Consider the following 20,227-nt stretch of genomic DNA (forward strand, 5'->3'; position numbering starts at 1 on the left):
GTAGATGGAAGGAATAGGAATGTAAAGGACACTTACGCAATAGTGCTGTCACTACACAAGGATTCAGTGAAATCTTAGTGATTGTGTCTTATTTGGTCACTTGGCTCACTACAAAAAGATTGATTAGAATTAAAAACTAAAATAAAGTATAACAGTCTTCAACTTATTGAGAATTGAGAAGCCCATCTACTCACTTTAAATATCTTACATTGACAAGTAAGATAGAACAATGGAATGACCCACTTTGATTTGCATGGGAAAAATGGAACTATTTTACAAAGTATTAGAGCATAAAACTAGAATTAAAGGCATTGCTTTTTGAAACAAGAAAATTACAGTAGATTGTTGTCATAAAGCATATACCTCTGCCAAAACAGTTGCAAAGTATGTCTTTGCAAAAGCATCAAAGTAAAATCTAACTTTTTATGGAAACATTAACAAGAAATCATTCTTAAATATTTCTTGAGATTCCGACATGTACATGGCATAGCATAAGAGAGCAAGTTTAGAGAAGCAGCCAAACAGGAGAGTAACTCAAATATCATCCCTAATGTTTTGCTCCCCAAATTACAAGCAATTATATGTGGAAAATATGAAATTATGGAATTACTCAAGTGAGCAACAAATACGTTATTTCTTGACATGACCAAGAGTCAATAGGATAAATACTTAAAAATTTACAATATTGGGGCTGGCCCCGTGGCAGAGTGGTTAAGTTCCTGTGCTCCACTGCAGGCGGCCCAGTGTTTCGTTGGTTCGAATCCTGGGCGCGAATGTGGCACTGCTCATCAAACCATGCTGAGGCAGCATCCCACATGCCACAACTAGAAGGACCCACAACGAAGAATATACAGCTATGTACTTGGGGGCTTTGGGGAGAAAAAGGAAAAAAATAAAATCTTAAAAAAAATTTTACAATATTGTCACAGTACTGAAAAATATATAGTCAGAATGGAGATATTATATTGTCTGTCTTCTTTATAGAGCTAATAAGGAACACACCCTAAAGAATACTTAGGATCTATGTTTAGGTATATTTCACTTTAGAATTTGAGTATGACATCTCTTTGTTTAGAAAAATAGAATGAACATTAAGGGATGCAAATAAATTTAATGGGTCATCAGCACCAAGAAATAGGAACCTATAGGAGAATGCCTCCTAGGGCTTTTAGTCTTCCATATTCTTAATCAAAATGAATATTGTAGGGTGCTGGCCCCATGGCTGAGTGGTTGAGTTCACATTCCACATCAGTGGCCCAGGGTTTTGCAGGTTCGGATCCTGGCCACAGACATGGCACCACTTATCAAGTCATGTTGAGGCAGCGTCCCACATAGCTCAATCAGAAGGATCTACAGCTAGAATATACAACTATGTACTGGGGAACTTTGTGGAGAAAAAGAAAAAAAAAGAAGAAGATTGGCAACAGATTTTAGCTCAGATGCCAATCTTTAAAAAAAAAAGGAATATTGTCAGTCAATGTACATCAAATAATGATCAAAAATAAGTGTGACACTTTATTGGGTCTTTAGAAGCATACAGGAATATGCCTTTTTGAGCAAGGGAGAACGCTTCTTTTTCTCTACATTTCTCTAACTTTTTTACCTGGTTAATTACTCTGTATCCATTGGAGACCTCTCCTTAATGAGAAGTAACGCTCAGCAATATTATTTATCTTTATATGCACAGCACCTACCAAATGCCTGACACATAATGGGCACTTGAGGAGTGTTGATGGAATAGAGCGACGTTACTGAGTGACTCCAGACACCTTTCCTCAGGAACCACCAGAGAACCTAATCTTACCTGAGATTCGCCAGTGAGATCTACATCTATTACGACCTAAATATACCAAAGGCCTCTCTCTATTGACTTTTGCACCTATATCCCCGTTGAATGTCAGATTTCTACAATCTCTTAATCCCTAGCTGTATGCAGATGTGATCAGGAATGAAAGGCAGTTTATGTAATTAAAGGATATACAGAGAGAGATAGATAAGTAGGCCCTTTGGAAAAAAATTTCCAATAAAAAATAATTTTTCATAATTTGAAGACAAGAATAAACCCCTGCATTTTTGTAGACTGTAGTTGTATCTTCCCATTATTCTCTCCATCTGTCAAATGCCCGGATAGGGTAAACATGAAATGGATTCCCATTTATTTTTCATCTACATTGTAATCCAAAGACTGTCCAGTAAAAGCTGTTAGTAAATCACTTGGTCAGTTCTCCCAGCAAAACAGTCTTTAAGTAATACAGTATATCAACCTATCTTTTGACATTTTCATTTTTTGTTCTTGACATTTTCTCTTAAAAAATAATACAGTGTTGGCCCTATTATCTTTTCTTTTGGGTCTGTGAACCAAATACCAGCTGTGAACTCTCTTGTAGAGAAGCTATCAAGATTCAGAAACAAAGATGTAGATGTAAGGCCCTATTCATCTGTCTGTGTAATACTGAGGGGGAGGGGGGTGGAGCAGTGGTGGTGGTGGTTCAAGAACAGCATGACGAATTTCACAAGTTTTTTCTATTCTCTGTGTTACTTGGGTGGGATGCATTTTAGAATGATTACTTTGAAAAGTACAATTAATAAATTCCCCTCTGTTCTAACCTGCCAGAAATTACTTATGATTCATTCAGCAACAATTGTTGAGTGGAAGCCACATTCCAGACACTGTACAGGTTCTAAAGAAAAGAGCCAGAAGGGTAAATATAGACTTAAACTAATATTTTGAGTAGCCCTATTGTATGGAAATAGAATGTCTGCCTGCATTCTATTATCTTTTTATGCTGCCTTTAACTGGCAATTATGTGAGAATCTTTAAAATGAACTGAAGTAAATTATAGTGGATTCTACTATGTAGTTTCACTGGATAATGAAATACGATGTTTATTTCTTATAGAATCTGAAAATTAGAGGGATTTTTGATAGCTAAATCAAAACCAATTGTTTATTATCAAGCATTAAAATTGCTCATATTGGAGGCAGCCTGGTGGAATAGTGGTTGGGTTTGCATGCTCTGCTTCAGCAGCTTGGGGTCCACAGGTTCGGATCCTGAGCATGGACATATGCACCACTCATCAAGCCATGCTGTTGCAGGGACCCACATATAAAACGGAGGAAGATTGGCACAGATGTTAGCTCAGGGACAATTTTCCTCAAGCCAAAAAAAAAAAAAAAAAGGAAAAACAATTGCTCATATTGACATCATGATTTTTCTGTCTGGAGACTAATAAATGACATCCAGATAACACTATTTTGGCTACTATAAATATAGCCCCCTATAGCCTATGCCAAAGGAGAAATATCAATGTTAACTCACATGCTTTATAAAGCAATTGGACTGCTGACAATTGTCTGTGATTTCCCTTTGTTAAATTAATAGACTTAGAGGGATTGTAGCACAATGGGCAATGTATTGATGTATGCAACGTCCGTCCCAGCTGAATCCCTAGATTATGTACTGTAATTTGTAAGTTTAAAGTGAAAATTTGAATTGGATATGGACTTTGATTATGAGAAAAGCTCTCAGTGTTGGGTTCAATGTTTAGTTATAGACCAAATTACCATTACTCAAAATGACTCCGGGTAGAGAAGTCTGCTGATTACTAATACTATAAATGAGAATGTTAAAGGTTTCTCTTTGAAATACAAAGGGATTTCCTAATGTTTTTATTAATCCTTTATTGACAAAGAAGACTAAATTTCCCATTTGACGTAGCATCCTCTTTGGCTCAAAGCAATGAGTCACAGAACCTGTTGTGATTTGTACCAAAGTGTCATAGTACATTACTTTGGAAATAATACGTTTTCCAGATATCTTAAAAAGTGCTGCATTTCTATGAATATGATGACAACAGCATATATTGTGCTTTTTTGTTTAAAAAGCTATGTTATATACTAAGTGACTAGCCCCCAAATAGACGTATTAACCCAATTGTGAAAAATCATTAAAATACATACATAATGAAGAACAAGTGAATAAAACTTGAACCGGTTAAACTGGGGGATGCATGCAAAGGAGATAGAAAAAAGAACAGTTCTTGTGAAAAGTGTCTGCAATGACTAGAAAATGTAAAACTTGGAAACGAATCAGGAGAAAGTGAGTTTTGAGCTGCACTTGGAAATCGTGACATTTAGGGATGAGAGGTAGAAAATTCAGACTGCAAGAGTGGCCCCAAAATGACTTGGTGATAGAGGATGGTAGACCATATTAACAGCTGCCATGTAAATTTGTTTTACTAAAGCAATAAATTGACCATCGGGGAAGGCAGGAGTCTATTAAGGATCTGTTCATTAGTTAAAAGATTTGTAATTTTATGGAAGAAATTACTAACGCTACAGGGATTACTAAGCAAGCACATGATGGAAACATTTTTTTAAGAAGACAATCATTGCAACTACTCTGAAGGAAGATGAGAGATACAAAACCTGGGAGGATATTAAGGATGCTATAATCTAGTATAGTGGTTCTCAAAGTGTGGCTTGCGGATTCCCAAGGGTTCCTAGACACTGTGAGGGGGCTCACAATATTATTATTTTCATACTAACATTAAAATATTATTTTCCTTTTTCACTGTGTTGACACTTGCAGTGATGTTGCAAAAGCCATGATGGGTAAGACTGCTGGCTCTTTTGCAGGAATCAGATCAGTAATGCCAAACGTTCTAATAGTCATTGAGCATATTCTTCACCATTGTAGGCATTTGCCCCCCATCCTCCAATTATAAATCTCAACCCTTGAGCATGTCTTTTTAATACTTGGTATGATGAGATGGGATATATGCATAAAGCGCTTCTTTCCTACATAACAAGGTACGATGGCTGTCTTGCAGAAAAGCACTTGTGCACTTGTGACATTGTTTGCATTTGTGAACTGACTTACCCGCTGTTTCCATGGAACACCATGCTTTCCTTGGAAGAACAACTAACAAACTATGATGATCAGACTTGGAATTTGGCAGACGTTTCTCCAAAATGAAATAAGTGTTCCTGTCACTTAAAGGAACACAACTGACAGTATTTATTGCCACTGATAAAAGTTTGAGCTTTCAAGCAAAAATTAGAATTTTGGAAAACTTACATGTGTCACTGTGAGCTTGACAGCCACCCAATGCTTAAAGACTTTTCTGATGAGATTGGTGATACTAACATGCAATTTTTTAACTTTACTATTGCATAATTAATAGAAATCTTCAAATGATGCAGTATTTTCCAGCTAACCAAGGTAAAATGTTAGTAACTCATGCGTAGGTAAACAATCCATTCAAAGTGTAAGGAAGACCAATGGCTTTGCTTTTCATGTAACAGAGTACAAGTTAATTGATAATGTTTCAGAATCCAAATTGCAGTTAATCTTTAAGAAGCTATCACTTGTCAATTCTTGGTGTAGTATCAAAGAAGAATATTCAGGGTAATCTGAAAAGTCTAATGACATTCTCTTTCCTTTTCTAACTATACATCTGTGTCAGACTTGATTTTCTTAATATAGTTCAATCATATTTCAATAGATTGAATGCAGAAGCAGATATCAGAATCCACTTTTCTTTTATGATTCTGTACTTTAAAGACATCTGCAAAAATGTAAAACAATGCTACTCCTCTTTGCATTTTTTTTGGAAAATATAGTTATTTTTCACAAAATATGTATTTTATGCTAACACGTAATGTTATTTCTAATGTTTATTGTTATTTTTACACAAATAAGTAAATACGTTTAAATTTCTACCTTTTAATTTCTAATATGGTAAATATTTATAGATACAACCTACATAAAGCAAGAGCTCTTTGAGATCCTCCATAATATTTAAAAATATAATGGGGTCATAAGACCAGTTTGAGGATCACTGTACAAGTAAATACTCAAAATTTGTATGGAGGCTCTAACTGTAAGAAGGAAGATGAAGAGGCACATGGGACATACTTGTTTAATAATTTTCATTACATCATACCATCCTTTTGCTCTCTCTCCTAAAACCAAAATACCTCTCTCCGCTTTTTCAGGGTAAATACATGTGACTTCTCAACATTATTCTCACATTATTTTCTTACTACAAAAACTTTCTCAGACCCTCTATGTGTTGAACAGGATCTACAAGGAAAGTTTACAGGAACTAAAAGTCTAAAAGAGCAGAAAGCTTGAGGTTAAATATACAGTAAAGTTATGTAGTAGACTCCTTTCATCTGCTAATCTCTTACTGTGAAACACCAAAAATAAAACCAAACAAAAAACTATTAGTGAAATCAACTGTCGTCTGTGTGTAAGTCATATTTGCTAACAAAAGCTTTAATCATCGGCAATATCATAAGAACATTTATATCCAATTACAGGATTATTTTGCCTCAGGTAACCTGGGAAAGGCACATGGTCTGCATTTCCTCCAGTGAGGAAGATTTCATAAGAAATGTATGTCACAGATATAACCTGTGAGCAAAGTTTTGGCAGTGCCATCAAGGAGACATTTCTTCTCAAACTGAAAGTGTTATAACTGAACATACGGTTGCTCTTCAGATTTCTATGAAAACTGAAGAAAGGTCACAGGCCCAAGAGAGGGTGAACATGAGGAATTCTTGCCATAGCAACAGAGGAGGAAATAAGGGAGAGTTTAGGTAAACACAGCAGTAACAGTATAACCCCAGGATTTTCTGAATGCTAGTGAGGCCAGTACTATGTTGTCACTCATATAAAGTATCCATGGAATATCCATGAAAATATCCATAGCCATGAAATATACATTAAGGAATTGTGAAAGTAAAATGGATGGTAGGGTGGTACTTATATCTGTGAGGTAGTCAGCTCTTTAAGGTGAACTCGTAGAGTGAGAGCAAGTCAGGCACACTCAACAAGAGATTTCTCTCTGGAAAAGCAGTAAAGAGAAAATTCAAAATATCAAACAGAGGCTGGCAAGAGCTATAAAATGAAGAGGAGTTGGCATCTAGGCCATGTTTTTTACCTGCTCAAACAAAAACGGGTCTGCTCCAAGGTTGTCTCTTGCTACTTGTCACCCTATATGTGGTAGCCTATATAGGTGACTTCTCCACGCCAAATACCCCAGAAAAGATCTTTAAGACTGAAAGGGTGGGAAAACATTGAGGAAAGTTGCTTTGAGAACAAGACACAAACATCAATTTTACAGTTGAGCCTGGTTGAGGCAGATTGAGTGGGAATAAGCTTTAGTCCCTTAAAACTGTGTTGGTTAAATTTGGAAATGTGGGTAGTCCTCCATTTTTCCTCAAAGTTAATTATTTTTAACAATTTTGGACATCCAGTACTCACCAGCTCCTTGTATTTCGCTAGACTTCCTCAGTATTAGTCTTGGTCTTGACCTATTCCATTTTCTAACTACTTGTCTGAAAATCTTTTTGTGTGTAGAGGCAACAAATTAGGAGGCTAAAAACAAACATCCCCATGGGGACCATCAAAATAGTTTTCACTTTGTTGATGAGCATTAGATAGACTAACACTCAAAGTGTCAACCAGAACAAATGTGCTCATGAAAAGAAGTTTGCGAATTCTAGAATCTTGTAAAATGTCAGGTTGGTCATCTGATGTGTCTGAAAATAAAACACAGTGGTGACCTTAAGGTTAAGGTTTGCACAAATATTTTCTATTTGCAAAACAGTTTCACATCTATAATATCATTTGACTCCCTTTTACAAGTGTTGAGGAAGATATTGCCATTATCCCTTGTTCAGAGATGCAGAAACTGAGGCAAAGAGGAGTCAAGTGACTTGTGAAAGTCAAGGCTAGTCAGTGATGTTGCAGGGATTCAAATCTAAGCCTTCGCTTGCTGATGCTTGTTTCACTACATTACAAGGGAACTTATAATTTCTCTTCTTTTCTTCATTTGTAGTTACAGAATTAATCTTGGAAAGTCTAGAGCTTAAAAAAAAAATCTATTCACCTTGCAGGAAGTAGAAACAAACATATCTCTTCTGTTTTCATTATTTGTACTTACCTCAGGCCAAACCACTTACATGTTTTAGAATATTTGAAAATCTTAAGTATGTGAATGCTTTTCATATTCCAGTGAGACTTTACAGAGGAAGAAGTTGCAGAAAGGCTAAGTGACCTGTTCAACATATCAGAATGGATTTTAGAGCTGGTGTATTAGAAAGTCGGAAGCAAATATAAGAGGACCATCTTAAAATAACATAGGAATATACCAACCCACCAGGAGTGTCTATGCAGCCTTCTTGCCAGCCTCGAAGAACAAAATGAACCTTTCCTGAAGGCAGTACTCAGCACAGGAACTGCGCATTAGCACCCTTGGTCTGTTTTCCGAGAACCACATGGACTTCAAAAGCAGGGGAACAAACCAACAATAACCGGTAAATTTACATTCTAAAGAGGTCCCAATAGACAGATGCATTTTTGCATGAGAATGTCACTCCATTACACTAATATACTGCTTCCTCATTTATTAACCATTTTTATATCAATGAGTAAATGGGAAGGAAAGATAAAAGCCAATGGAGACTGACCTTGGAGTTAAGATGAGGCTGCATTGTTAGAAGAGAAAGTGGAAGCTAGGATGAGACATAAAACATCAAAGAAGATGATTGTAAACTAGAATGCAATCAGCTTGAGTATAAGGATAGAAGATGACATGTCTGGGTGAAGAACGTGGGAGGAATGGTGAAGTGTGCTGGAGGCAATACAGGAATGCTGTAGGCAGGGTTATTTTAATTAATTTATTGCAAGCTTTGTTATAATGAAAAAAATACGCACATAAGCATGAAAGCTTGTAAATACATTCAATGTAAATAGAGTATGGTCTTTTTATCACATCTTTTGCCACCTGAACAGCATCTCAAGGAATCTGATCCAGCTTTGGATCCAGCCCCTCCTCGCTCTTGTCTCCTCCTCCCATCCTGTCCTCTCTTCCTCCTCATCCTCTCCCCGTCTCCTCTCTTCTTCTCTTGTTTCTGCTTCTGCTTCTTCTCTTTCTCCTTCTTCTTTTTCTAATAAGATGTCTGAGCCATCAGGGTCTTCTTTCTACTAAGATAAGCAAATGATGATACTTTTATATTTTCCTTTTATATTCTTTGCATAATGTACAATTTCATGTCGAATTACTTAATAATATTTAATTATTTTCTGGAATTTATTTGCTTTAATCTTCATTATCTTTTTTTTCTTACTTAATGCTTTTTTTTTTTTTTACAGAAATAAGGCTATGTGTTTATATTGCAAGACTATTTCATTAGTTCGTGTGATAATCACGAAGAAGAGGTAGAGCTTCAGGTAAAAGGAAGGAAGAAAAATGGTGGCAATGCATGTTAGAGGCTTGTGATTCAAAAGCTGTGTTGCATAGATATTGTACAGTAGACTTGCTAAATATTATTAGCTATAAATCATGCAAGAGGAAAGCAAGGCTTTTTCAAAACAATCAGTGAAGTGGTAGTGGAACCTAGATTTGTATGATTTCAGGGACAATGCCTACTGCATCCCACTGCCACCTCAACCCGAATGGGAACTCCTCCAGATTTTAAAGATGCTATGATTTTCGTCATTTTCAGGATGAAATGAGGTGACAGTCAGAATTTTTAGGAGAAAGAAAAATTACTGTAATGTCCTAGGTTTGCTGGGATGTAGTTCCTTCATCTGCAAAATGGTAGTAAGGAAATCTCAGGAAGTTATTGGAGGGATTAACTGAGATAGCATATGCAGTTGGGTCTGCAGACAGTGGCCCTGTTACCAGGTACATGGAGAGATCTGGCTCTTCGAGGTTCTTGGGAGGGCTTCTATTGGATAACTCGGTAGGTTCCTGGGCTGGCAGGCTGGCTCCACACTGTGGCTGATAGGGGCTGGAATTGAGTCTCAGCACCATTTCAGGGTCCATAGCTGGGACTGAGGTCTGTGGTCCTGGCTCTGGAGGCATGGAAGGTCATGTCTCCTGCCAGATTTCTGGGTGAGTAGGACTTCTGCCTGATTGCAGTGGGGAGGGTCTGAAGCTGTGTCACAAGAACATTTCAGGATCTCTGAGGATGCAAATGAGTGTGTCTCCCCCCACGTTTCTGGGCTGGCAAGACTGCTCATAGACTGTGGCTGAGAGGGGCTGGAACTGGGTTATGAGTCACTTCAATGCCCACAGCCAGGACCAAGGTCTGCAGGCCTATTATCTGAGGCATAAGCAGGTGTGACTCCTCCTGGGTCCTGTGGTATATGGTGCTGGTCAAAGGATCAAGACTAAATGGGGCTATACCCAAGTCCCCAGGGGTCAGAGCTGTTCCCAAGTCTGTAGTTGGGACCTCTATAGGTAAGTCAGCCCTCTTGGTGTGGGCCTGCCTTATTAAAACAGCCTTCCTTGGTCTTGGACCCCACCAAGGGTTTCACAGTCTCCTACCTGAATCCCAAAGCTAATACAAAGACACTTTTCTGTCTATGGATGGCTGCCAAATTATTGATGCTAAGAGAGTATACAAGCTGAGAACCTCCTGTTCTGTCATCATGCTGATGTCACACCTGGCCAAATTTTAAACTTTCAGTTATGGTAAAGAAGAGAATGTTTTATTTAAGATATCTCATTTCATGAGATCTGCAAGAAATGTGCAAAATTCCTGTTACTTCTACTATGAACCAGTTCATCGTAAAACTCATGAATATCTATAACACTTTAAACTCATATCACCCCTAAGCATTTTGATTATCCTCAAAGTTGTGGAAAATGACACCTCAAAAATTTTATTTTCAGGGCCAGCCTGGTGGCGCAGCGGTTAAGTGTGCACATTCCACTTTGGCGGTCCGGGGTTTGCCAGTTCAGATCCCGGGTGTGGACATGGCACCGCTTGGGAAGCCATGCTGTGATAGGCGTCCTACATATAAAGTTGAGGAAGATGGGCACGGATGTTAGCTCAGGGCCAGTCTTCCTCAGCAAAAAGAGGAGAATTGGCAGGAGATGTTGGCTCAGGGTTAATCTTCCTCAAAAAAAAAAATTAATTTTCATAGAAGTTTTCAAATTGTCTACATTATTGAGTATCTGTTGTGTTCAAAAAGGGTATGTAAAAAATAATCATCTCTATGCGTATATAGAATTTAGTGGTATCATTACTATTGAAAATAATTTGCATTTGCTATTGGTGGTGAGATTGAAATAAAATACAAATCATATATTTTGATATTCAAGAATGACTTTAAGCATTTTACTGAGATTTAAAGATGAGAAAACTGAGGCAAAGAGAAGTTAAGTTACCTGTGAAAGTCAAAGGTAGTAAGTGATGAAGCAGAGATTCAAATCCATGCCTTTGGTTATTTTATTTTCTTACATTTTGACCTATGGGTTATTTAGATGTGTATTGTTTAATTTCCAAGTATCTGGAGGGATTTTCTAGATATCTTACCATGATGATTTCTAATTTAATTCCATTGTGGCTAGAGAATAAACTCTATGTGTCAGATGTCACATTTTCAGAATTTAATTGAGCCTTATTTTTATCTCTTGTAATACTCCTTTCCTTGAAGTCTCCTTTCTCTGATATTAACATAGCCAAACCTGAAATAAACACTGGTTTTATATATTTACTGTATGGTATATCATGTGTCTTCCTTTTACTTTCAACCTATGCCTTTTTGTAGATAGCATATAGTTGAATTTTGTGATTTAATCCAGATTGACAATCTCTGCCTTTCAATTGGCAGATTGACCAATGCATTTTTAATATAATTATTAGTATGATTTGCTTCAACACTACCATCTTTCTATTATCTTCCAGAGTCCCATTCATTATTTTTTCCTCCTTTCTGACTTATTTTCAGTTAATTAAATATTCTTTAGTATATAATTTTAAGTCCATTATTGGCTTTTCAGCTATACTTTTATATTTTTTAATGGTTACCCTGGGGATTATAACTTACATCCTTAATTTAACACAGGCTGCTTGGAGTTCATATTGTACTACCTCATATAAAAACCTCAATGGTAAAATTCCATTTGTGCTCCCTTTCACAGAACTTTTTGATATTTTAGTCAAATATTTCACATTGAAATATGTAATCTTATTATTTATTATTTTTACTTTAGATAATATAATTAAATGCTATTATTTTACCTTAAATAGTTATTCATCTTTAAATATAACTTTTGAGAAGAAAAATAGCGTTTTATAGTTACTTACTTACCATTTCTGGTGCTCTTCATCCTTTTTTGTAGATCCAAATTTCTACCTATTGTCATTTATTTCAGCTTGAAATACCTTCTTTATCATTTCTCAAAGTGCAGATCTGCTAAAGATTAATTTTTAAACTTTTATCTATTTAAAGATGTATTTATCTCACTTTCATTTTTGAAGAAAATTTTTGCTGAATGTAGAATTCTGGTTTGACATCATTTTTCTTTTATCACTTTCAAGTTGTTTCATTTTATTTGTCCTCCATTATTTCTGATTAAAAGTCACTTGCTATGTGTATCATTGTTCCCTTGTATGTAACGTGTTGTTTTCCTTTGGCTGCCTTTAATATTTTCTCTCCATCTTGGATTTTCAAGAGTTTGATTTTGATGTTTCCAGATGTGGTTCTCTCTGTATTTATCCTAGTTGGGACTAACTGGATCTTCCTTTCTTTTAACCTAATTTGGGAAATTTCCAGAAATTACTTTTATGTCCTATTCTCTTTTTCCCTTCTCTTTGAGAGGTCAATGACATGTATGCTATATTGCTTTTACTGTCCCTGAGGACAGGTCACTGAAGCATTTGTTAATTTTTTAAAATCTCTTTTTTCTCTCTGATTTTCATATTGGGTAATTTCTACTGATTTGTCTTCAAGCTCACTAGCTCTTTCTTTAATAGTCTCCAATCTGATGTTATGGTCAATTAGCACATTTTTTATTTCAGATATTTTATTAGTCTATGCTAAATCTCCATTTAGTTCTTTTCTATAGTTTCTATTTTTCTGTTGAAATTCTCATCTCTTTACTTATTATGACTGTCTTTACAGCAAGGTCCTTGAACCTATTTTTCACAGCTTCTTTGAAACCCTTCCGTACCAATTCCAACATCTGGGTCATCTAGGAATCTGTTTCTATGGACTGCTTATTTTCTTAAGTATGAGTCTTATTTTCCTACTTCTTTGCATCTGTAGTAATTTTTAATTTTATGCTGGATATTTTGGATGAGACATCATAGAGAATCAGGATTTTGACATCATCCCTAGAAACTTGTTGAATTTTTTTCCTATCAGGTAATTGAATGATGAAACATGCTTGGTTTTAGTCTTTGTTAGGGAAGGTCTGTTTTGGTTTTGAGCTCAGTCTTAATGTGTGATCCTTTCTGGAGGTCATGGTCCTTACTCTTGAAGCATGGCCTATCTGGGGTCTCACCTGAATGCCCGAGGTACTCAGTGAGGTCTCTTCACACTGGTACTTCAACATCTCCCATCACAGCAGGTCCTCTGGTATTTACATTTAGCACTTAGTCCGGTAGCAGGCAATCTCTGCTACATGAAGTTTCACTCCTCACACTGACCAAGGATCTGCAGTACATACTCATGCACACACCTTTATCCCCAATCTTCTCACACAGCTACCTCTTCTTTTGCCACCTTCCCTGTAAATTACAGCTTTTCTAGTATTCTAATTTCTGCCTCCTCAGCTCAGTGAGAATGAAGTTTAACTTGATTTTCAACTCTGAATTAAGGCAGGAAAATAATGCCAGCAAAAAGCTGAGAAAATTGTGAGGCTCACTATGTATATTTCCCTTCTCCCAAGGATCACAGTCCTGCTGTGACCATTGTCCAATGCCTGCAAATAGTTGCCTCATATACTCTGTCCGGCTTTATAGGTTTTTACAGTAGGAAGGCAGGTCCAGTACCAGTAACTCTGTCATGGCTGGAATAAAAAACCCAAGGGTTTATATTTAATTTTCACAAAACTTTGTGAGCGAGTATTTGTGAAGTAGGTACTATTATTATAACCAATTTTATAGAGAATTAACCTCAGGCTAACTAGTGAGTCAGGGAGTCAGAACCTGGGCAGATAGATTCCAGACTCTGTGTTCCGATTCAAAATACTACACTGCCTCTGCAACATGAAATTATTTTTATTTCCTTCATGGCATTTGTCACACTCTCTTTTTCTCATATATTTATTATTTGCTTTTTACATTTCACTTGCTACTTCTTCTACTGTACAAAACACCATACATTTCCTATTTACAACTGCCTCCTCATTACCTATCACAGGTTTTTGGTAGGCATTCAATAAATATTTATTGAATGAACGAATGTAGATGCCACCATTATAAAATAATTTTGAAAATAGAATCCATTCCACATATTTGGTAGTTTTACACTTCATCTTGCCTGCCACCTTGTGGCATCAAAATTATGCAACAAAAACAAACAAAAATCTAAAGGTGGAGAAATATGCAAAAAAGTGATATGCATCATTAGAATTATCATTACATGCATCAAAATGTAGTTACATGCTAAGAAAAGAGTTACAGCAGGATTTCTAGTCTTGATAAGAAAGCAGTAACTAGAAATCAGTCTTAGGAATGTTCAAAACACCTGCTGATAAACAAGGGCAGTCGTTTGATGAAGTGAACACAGAGTTGATGGGTTTGGTGAATCTAGGCATTGCTCTGGGTTGAAGTACAATAATGATTTCCATGTTTGCCATTTTGGATATGTTATTAGAAAAAAAGAAAAACCATTTTTGTTAATAGTTGTTTCTAGAGACTTTGTATCACTTATTATCATATTTTAAATGGCAATACTCAGCTGATTAATTTCAAAATGTATCTTTGTTGAACTTAAAACCATAAAGTTATGTTTCTTGTAGTCTTTTACATGAAAAAAATAATATGCACTTATTTTTATCAGACGCAAAACTATATGATAGTTTTAAGCTAATTTTTGTGTTAACAAATCCCTAAAGATATGCAGGAGACCTCACATTTACATAAAATTAAAGAAAGGATGCTTCAACAAATGCAAATAAATGCAAAAAAGGAATATTTTAATTTTGATCCATGATTAGTATCAACCATCACAATGTGGTAATAATACAAAAGCAAAATTTTGCATTCAGTGGTTGTAAGCTATTTATAGCCTGAGTATCCTGATTAATTAATTCATTTATTTTGAGAAATATATTTATTGATTATATTTCAGGCTCTATTTTTAAATCTGAGGTCTTTACAACATTTTAATATTAGAATCATATGCACTGACTTCTGCAGTTCTGCAATATGACAAGCCCAGAAAAATGATTTACTTCTCTTGGTGCATTATTAATTGTACGAATTGACTGTTTGACCTCTATTGATTTGCATTTCTTACTTAATGTTCAGCTTAGAAACAGAAGCAAAAGTTATTTTACAATAGGAAAAAAATTATACAAAAGTTAATCTTAGCATAATAGGGAAAATCATTTTACTATTCACCATTTTATATCCTCCCCTCAGTAGTTTTCAAGGTCTTAAAAGAATACTTCTGCTTTAAAAAAAGTTTCTGGGGCTGGTCCCATGGGCTGAGTGGTTAAGTTTGGCTTGCTATGCTTTGGCAGCCCAGGTTCACTGGTTCAGATCCAGGGCACGGACCTAGACCACTCATCAGCCATGCCATGGTGGCTACCCACATATAAAATAGAAGAAGACTGGCACAGATGTTAGCTCAGGGCCAATCTTGCTCAGCTAAAAAAAAAGAAAAAAGAAAAGAAAAAAGGAAAGAAAGAAAAAAGATTTGAAAACCCATCCAACCATTCTGATATCCAGGAGATATTTTCCCTAGAATGTAGGCCATGTTGATGGCCCTTCTTTTGTGTAGTGAAAGCCACGAAGAAGGTGATATATAATTACTTTCAATGCATCTCAATTCATTATTGTTTACCTATGCCTGTCGATTTTCTGGGCTAGTTCTAATTTCAAATATTTTTCCCATTGTGCTCACAAGTCACCCAAGTAGCCCAGAAATTCCAGTATTTTGATATACTGAAATACATGTTACGTTTCCAATATTGGTCCTTTCAAATGGAAATGGAATAAAATTCTTTGACAGACCATATGTTCTGATATTTGGTTTGGAAATTATGGCTGCATAAAATTTTTCCAGAAAATATAGAGCTGAATTTTCTTTTGGTGTCCAAGAGCATCTGCCTTTAGGTTCTGTAGTTTACTTAAACAGGAAAGTTTCTTTCACGGTTATCTTGTGAATTTCAAAGTGATTTTGTTGTCTGCAGGTCCTTGATGTCAAGCTTAAGCCTATAAGCTTGAGGTCTCCATAGGGCTGTGAAGAACGTTGGGTAGAACTTTTACATCCTCGTCGATGTAGACATGTAAGTTACTGTCGCCATGCTGGAAGATCTCCACTTATGTAATGGGTCTTAATATAACTGATAGTTATGTTTCCCAGTGATTATTTACAACGCAGGCATCATGTTTTCATGTAGATATTAGTTTTGTTATTTGTATCCAAAAGAAGCACAGGATGTGTGAGAACAGAGAACGGATGAAACAAAATCTCTAGGTAAATCGCTCTAAGTCAGACAGGGAGGGATAGAAGCATCATAATTCTAAGGAAAGAATTACTTGAAAGGCGCAATATAATCACTTCATCTTTGCTGTAGATTAAACTGAATATTACCTACTATAAGAGCAAGGCCTTTAGGAAACAGGACATAGGAAAGGTCCATTTTTACAGAAAAATAGATAGGCAGGAGTAACTCTGGGGATTCTAAGAAGCCACAAGATAATGTAATGATACAGAGTTCTGAAGAGGAATAGATATACGAAAAAGAAATCTTTAAGGACATAGATAAAAAGTGTTTCACACCTTTGGACAGCTGTCACACCCACTGCTGCACAGCGTCCTTTGAATCAGCTGTGCTGTCACCAAATAAGCCACAAACTTTCAAGTCTTTGCTGACGGCTACAGTTGGTGTCTCCTTCTACTATTCTCCATATCTTGTGCAATTTTGGAAATCCTTCTCACCCCTTACTTCCCTTATTTGCTCCCTCTTTTCCCTGCAGTAATTTACTACTACAGTTATCCGCCACTTATTTTGCCCTGCATTATGAATAGTTAGGTCTATTTCTTCCGTTAGGTTTTGAGACGCCCTTTGTGATCTCTATGATTGTCTAGCTTAACACAAATCAAGTAGCAAAGAACTGTTTTCTGTTTTGTCTTTAAATTTACGTGGAATGAGAGCTAGTCATAGAAGCTCACGTAGTGTCCTCTCTTCTTGCATGGATCGTACTTATTTACAGTCATTAATACTTCATTTTACCTGTGCGCGTGATTCAGGGCAAGGTCGGGTTTCCTCATGCGTAGGTAGCACGTAACAAGCTTTGTCTCAATGAAGCTTGCCACACTTGCTATATCTTCAGCAGAGGCTTCAAATGGTTTTCCAAGAGCTGCCCCTTTGCTGCAAAGCTTAAAAAAAAAATACAATACTTTAAATTTCCTAATCATCTTGGCATGTAATTGATCCTGTAAATAAGCATAACATGTATATGTACACACACTTTTCCAAACTATAAGTAAAATATTAATGTTTTGATTGTAAATTAAATAAATTGTTTCTCTTCACTATTATGTGACTATAGTATAAAATAAGTAACACATTTTACTCTAAAATGCTTCCTGTAAAATATTTTCAAAGTATGTTATAGTTTAAAGGGTTGCTATTTGCTAACAATGTCTGTTTTAAAAATAAAGCACACAATAAGCAAAGATATTAACAGAAAACCAGGTATAAATCATATTAAATACCGGTGCTTTTATGAAAACCCAGCTGAGCAATGATCTAGCATACTATCAAGTTTGATTTAATATAATAAGGGGTATCGGAAGTAAACTCCTAGGAGCCATTAACATGATCGGTGATTAATTTGAATCTAAATCATATTCTCTAGGATGTTATTGAAAGAAAAGAAGGGAAAATTTATTAGAATCTATTGGCAGACGGCACAGAACCTGAAAAAAATGGCAAGAATGTGAAATTCTTAATAAAAATTCCAGGAAGTCAATTGTTTCTGGGCACCATAGATAAACTGTAGAGGAATAAAATAATTAATTTTTTTGGTGAACCCCAAATATTAAGAAGTGTCCATAATATAACAAGGATAGATCAGCACTTTCTTTTCCCCCTCAGAATTTCCTACTGTTCTTTGGAATCAAGGCTGATGGGGCAGGAGAAACCCCAGCTTCCGTTTAATGACCTTCTTCAGGATATCCGCTTCTTTACTCTTTTCTATCTCCCTCTATGCATGCACTGGGGGAAATTTTCTCACTGGGGATAGTAATATTTGGAGTTAATACCTGTTTATATATACCTTAATATAAAATTTCCCCTATTCTAAATCTTGTTTGCTTAAATGATATAGTTTAACTAATTTTTCTTTTATAGATTAAGCCAAGATTGGCTTGCCATTTACATTAACATTATTGTCAATTATATTTTTAAGGCAATTTGGTTGAGAAGGGCTATCTATTCTAAAATGTATTTCTCTTCTTAATTTTATCTCAAAAGTATAAGCTAAAAGAGAATCTAGAATCTACATGTTTAACATCCCTAGTTTGAATTGGTCATTACATGGTGCTGGTATCTTTTGCTTGAATATCCTGTCAGTTCTGAGAATTCATATTATTTTTTAAACTCTTTTCCAAGTTGATGGGTGAAAAATGCTACTTCATTCATTTAGTCAATAAATATTTATTGACTATCTACTACTAATTTCCAGACAAAAATTACTGCCTTTACATATGTTAATTTGAATTATACGTCTTTTTCATAAATTTGGCTATTTTGCTCTGTGTAAATTTCTGTTTTCTATTCCTTGCTTATTTCCACTGATGTGTTAATCTTTTTATTATTACTTATGAGTTCTTTATATATAGGCAATTATCCCTTTTCCGGTAACAACTATATATACACGATCAAATGTAAGAGTTTTTCGCCTCCAAATTATGCTTTAGAAAAGAGTCAACTTTTATTCATATTCTTAAGAGGACTCTCAGTACACACTATAAAACATTTTTCTCAATTATTTTGAAAAAAGAAAAAAGCAAAGACCATTTGTGGAAGATACAATGTAAATGACCTCAGTCAATGCTAATTTTGGATGCTTTAAAAATATTACCTTATAAAATTGGTAATAAAAGAGATAAACATTTAACACTGATTCAGAACTATCCCTGAAGTGTGACCTAACAAATGTCAACGTGATTGCAAACACACCTTAAAAAATAATGTAAGAGAGCATTGTAGTTTGAACATGGTAGCTTGAGATAACATCTCCCTTCTTCCACTAATCTGATCCCACAGGACCTAGAAATACCTAAAGAGAAAGTTTTTCAGAAAAAAATATTTTTGGATAGCATAGCTCTTTATGAACCCAAATCAGTACAAAACAAAATGAGTAGAAATGGTGTAGTTTTATTTGTTAGTATATCATAGTATTAAAATTCCCGACCTTCCTTCTTGATTAATTTCATCTTCTAAATGAAATAAGCATTTTTTTCAAGTCTTAAATATCCAAACCTCCTGGACTCTTCATATAAAATTTTATCCAAACAACAAAGAAACAAACAAGACACATATTATATGTATTCTTTGCCCCTTGCTGTCTGTGTTTCTCTCTGATGCAATGAAATGGACAAGCCTCCTTTCTTGGGCACACTTTTTGTGGGATGAATGCATCGGCCATTCAGGGAGTAATCAGGGAGTAGCTTCCGTGAGGACAGTCGGATCCTACACGACAAGAGGAAGCTGACCTGCAGATTTCATACTGTTGAAGGCTTTGTCTATGAACACTGAGAGAAGGTGAAGAATAAATGCCTGATCTTCTAATGTCTGCAATGTTCTCTACTTCCATGAGATTCAAGGCCAGAAAAGGAATAAAAATGATCAATCTTAACACACTAAAGAGAATACTTCAGGAAACCAAACTCTAAGACAGCAGTGAAAGAATAGGATAGTTTTTCAATTCACATTAAAATGGGAAAAAAGGCAGCCTGCTGGCTGACTTTATGTATATTTGTGGTAGTCTTGGTTTATCAATCAAGTGTTACAAGATACAGAACTTTTCTGGTTTTATCAAAGACTGCTTTGTTTTGCCAAAATGGTGCATCTTTAAAATAAGCTTTGCAATAAGGCAAATTCTTATAAGATAAATTGAAGTTGAAAGTAGAATTATAGTTAAATGTAGATATAATATTGGTATCAGGATTATAAAAAACATTCCAGATATTTTACTGAACTTTTAAATTTCCATGCAGATATTTGTAAAGACC

At 35.6% G+C, this 20,227-nt stretch overlaps 1 protein-coding gene and 1 long non-coding RNA gene across 3 annotated transcripts in view; one reads left to right on the forward strand and one right to left on the reverse strand.

The window, feature by feature from the left end:
* The window catches only part of SPATA16 (spermatogenesis associated 16), a 227,097-nt gene that overhangs the window by 130,206 nt on the left and 76,664 nt on the right, over positions 1–20,227 (reverse strand). For both annotated transcript variants that reach the window (XM_070582355.1, XM_008530780.2), the window contains exon 3: positions 17,220–17,365. In XM_070582355.1, the coding sequence (XP_070438456.1) occupies positions 17,220–17,365 (146 nt within the window). The remainder of the gene's footprint in view (positions 1–17,219; positions 17,366–20,227) is intronic.
* The window catches only part of LOC139076992 (uncharacterized), a 34,511-nt gene that overhangs the window by 6,878 nt on the left and 7,406 nt on the right, over positions 1–20,227 (forward strand). Inside the window, exon 2 of the long non-coding RNA XR_011529080.1 lies at positions 16,173–16,268. This is a non-coding gene — a long non-coding RNA (uncharacterized lncRNA). The remainder of the gene's footprint in view (positions 1–16,172; positions 16,269–20,227) is intronic.

Source organism: Equus przewalskii, chromosome 18, assembly GCF_037783145.1.
Source record: "Equus przewalskii isolate Varuska chromosome 18, EquPr2, whole genome shotgun sequence".
NCBI classification, from domain to species: domain Eukaryota; kingdom Metazoa; phylum Chordata; class Mammalia; order Perissodactyla; family Equidae; genus Equus; species Equus przewalskii.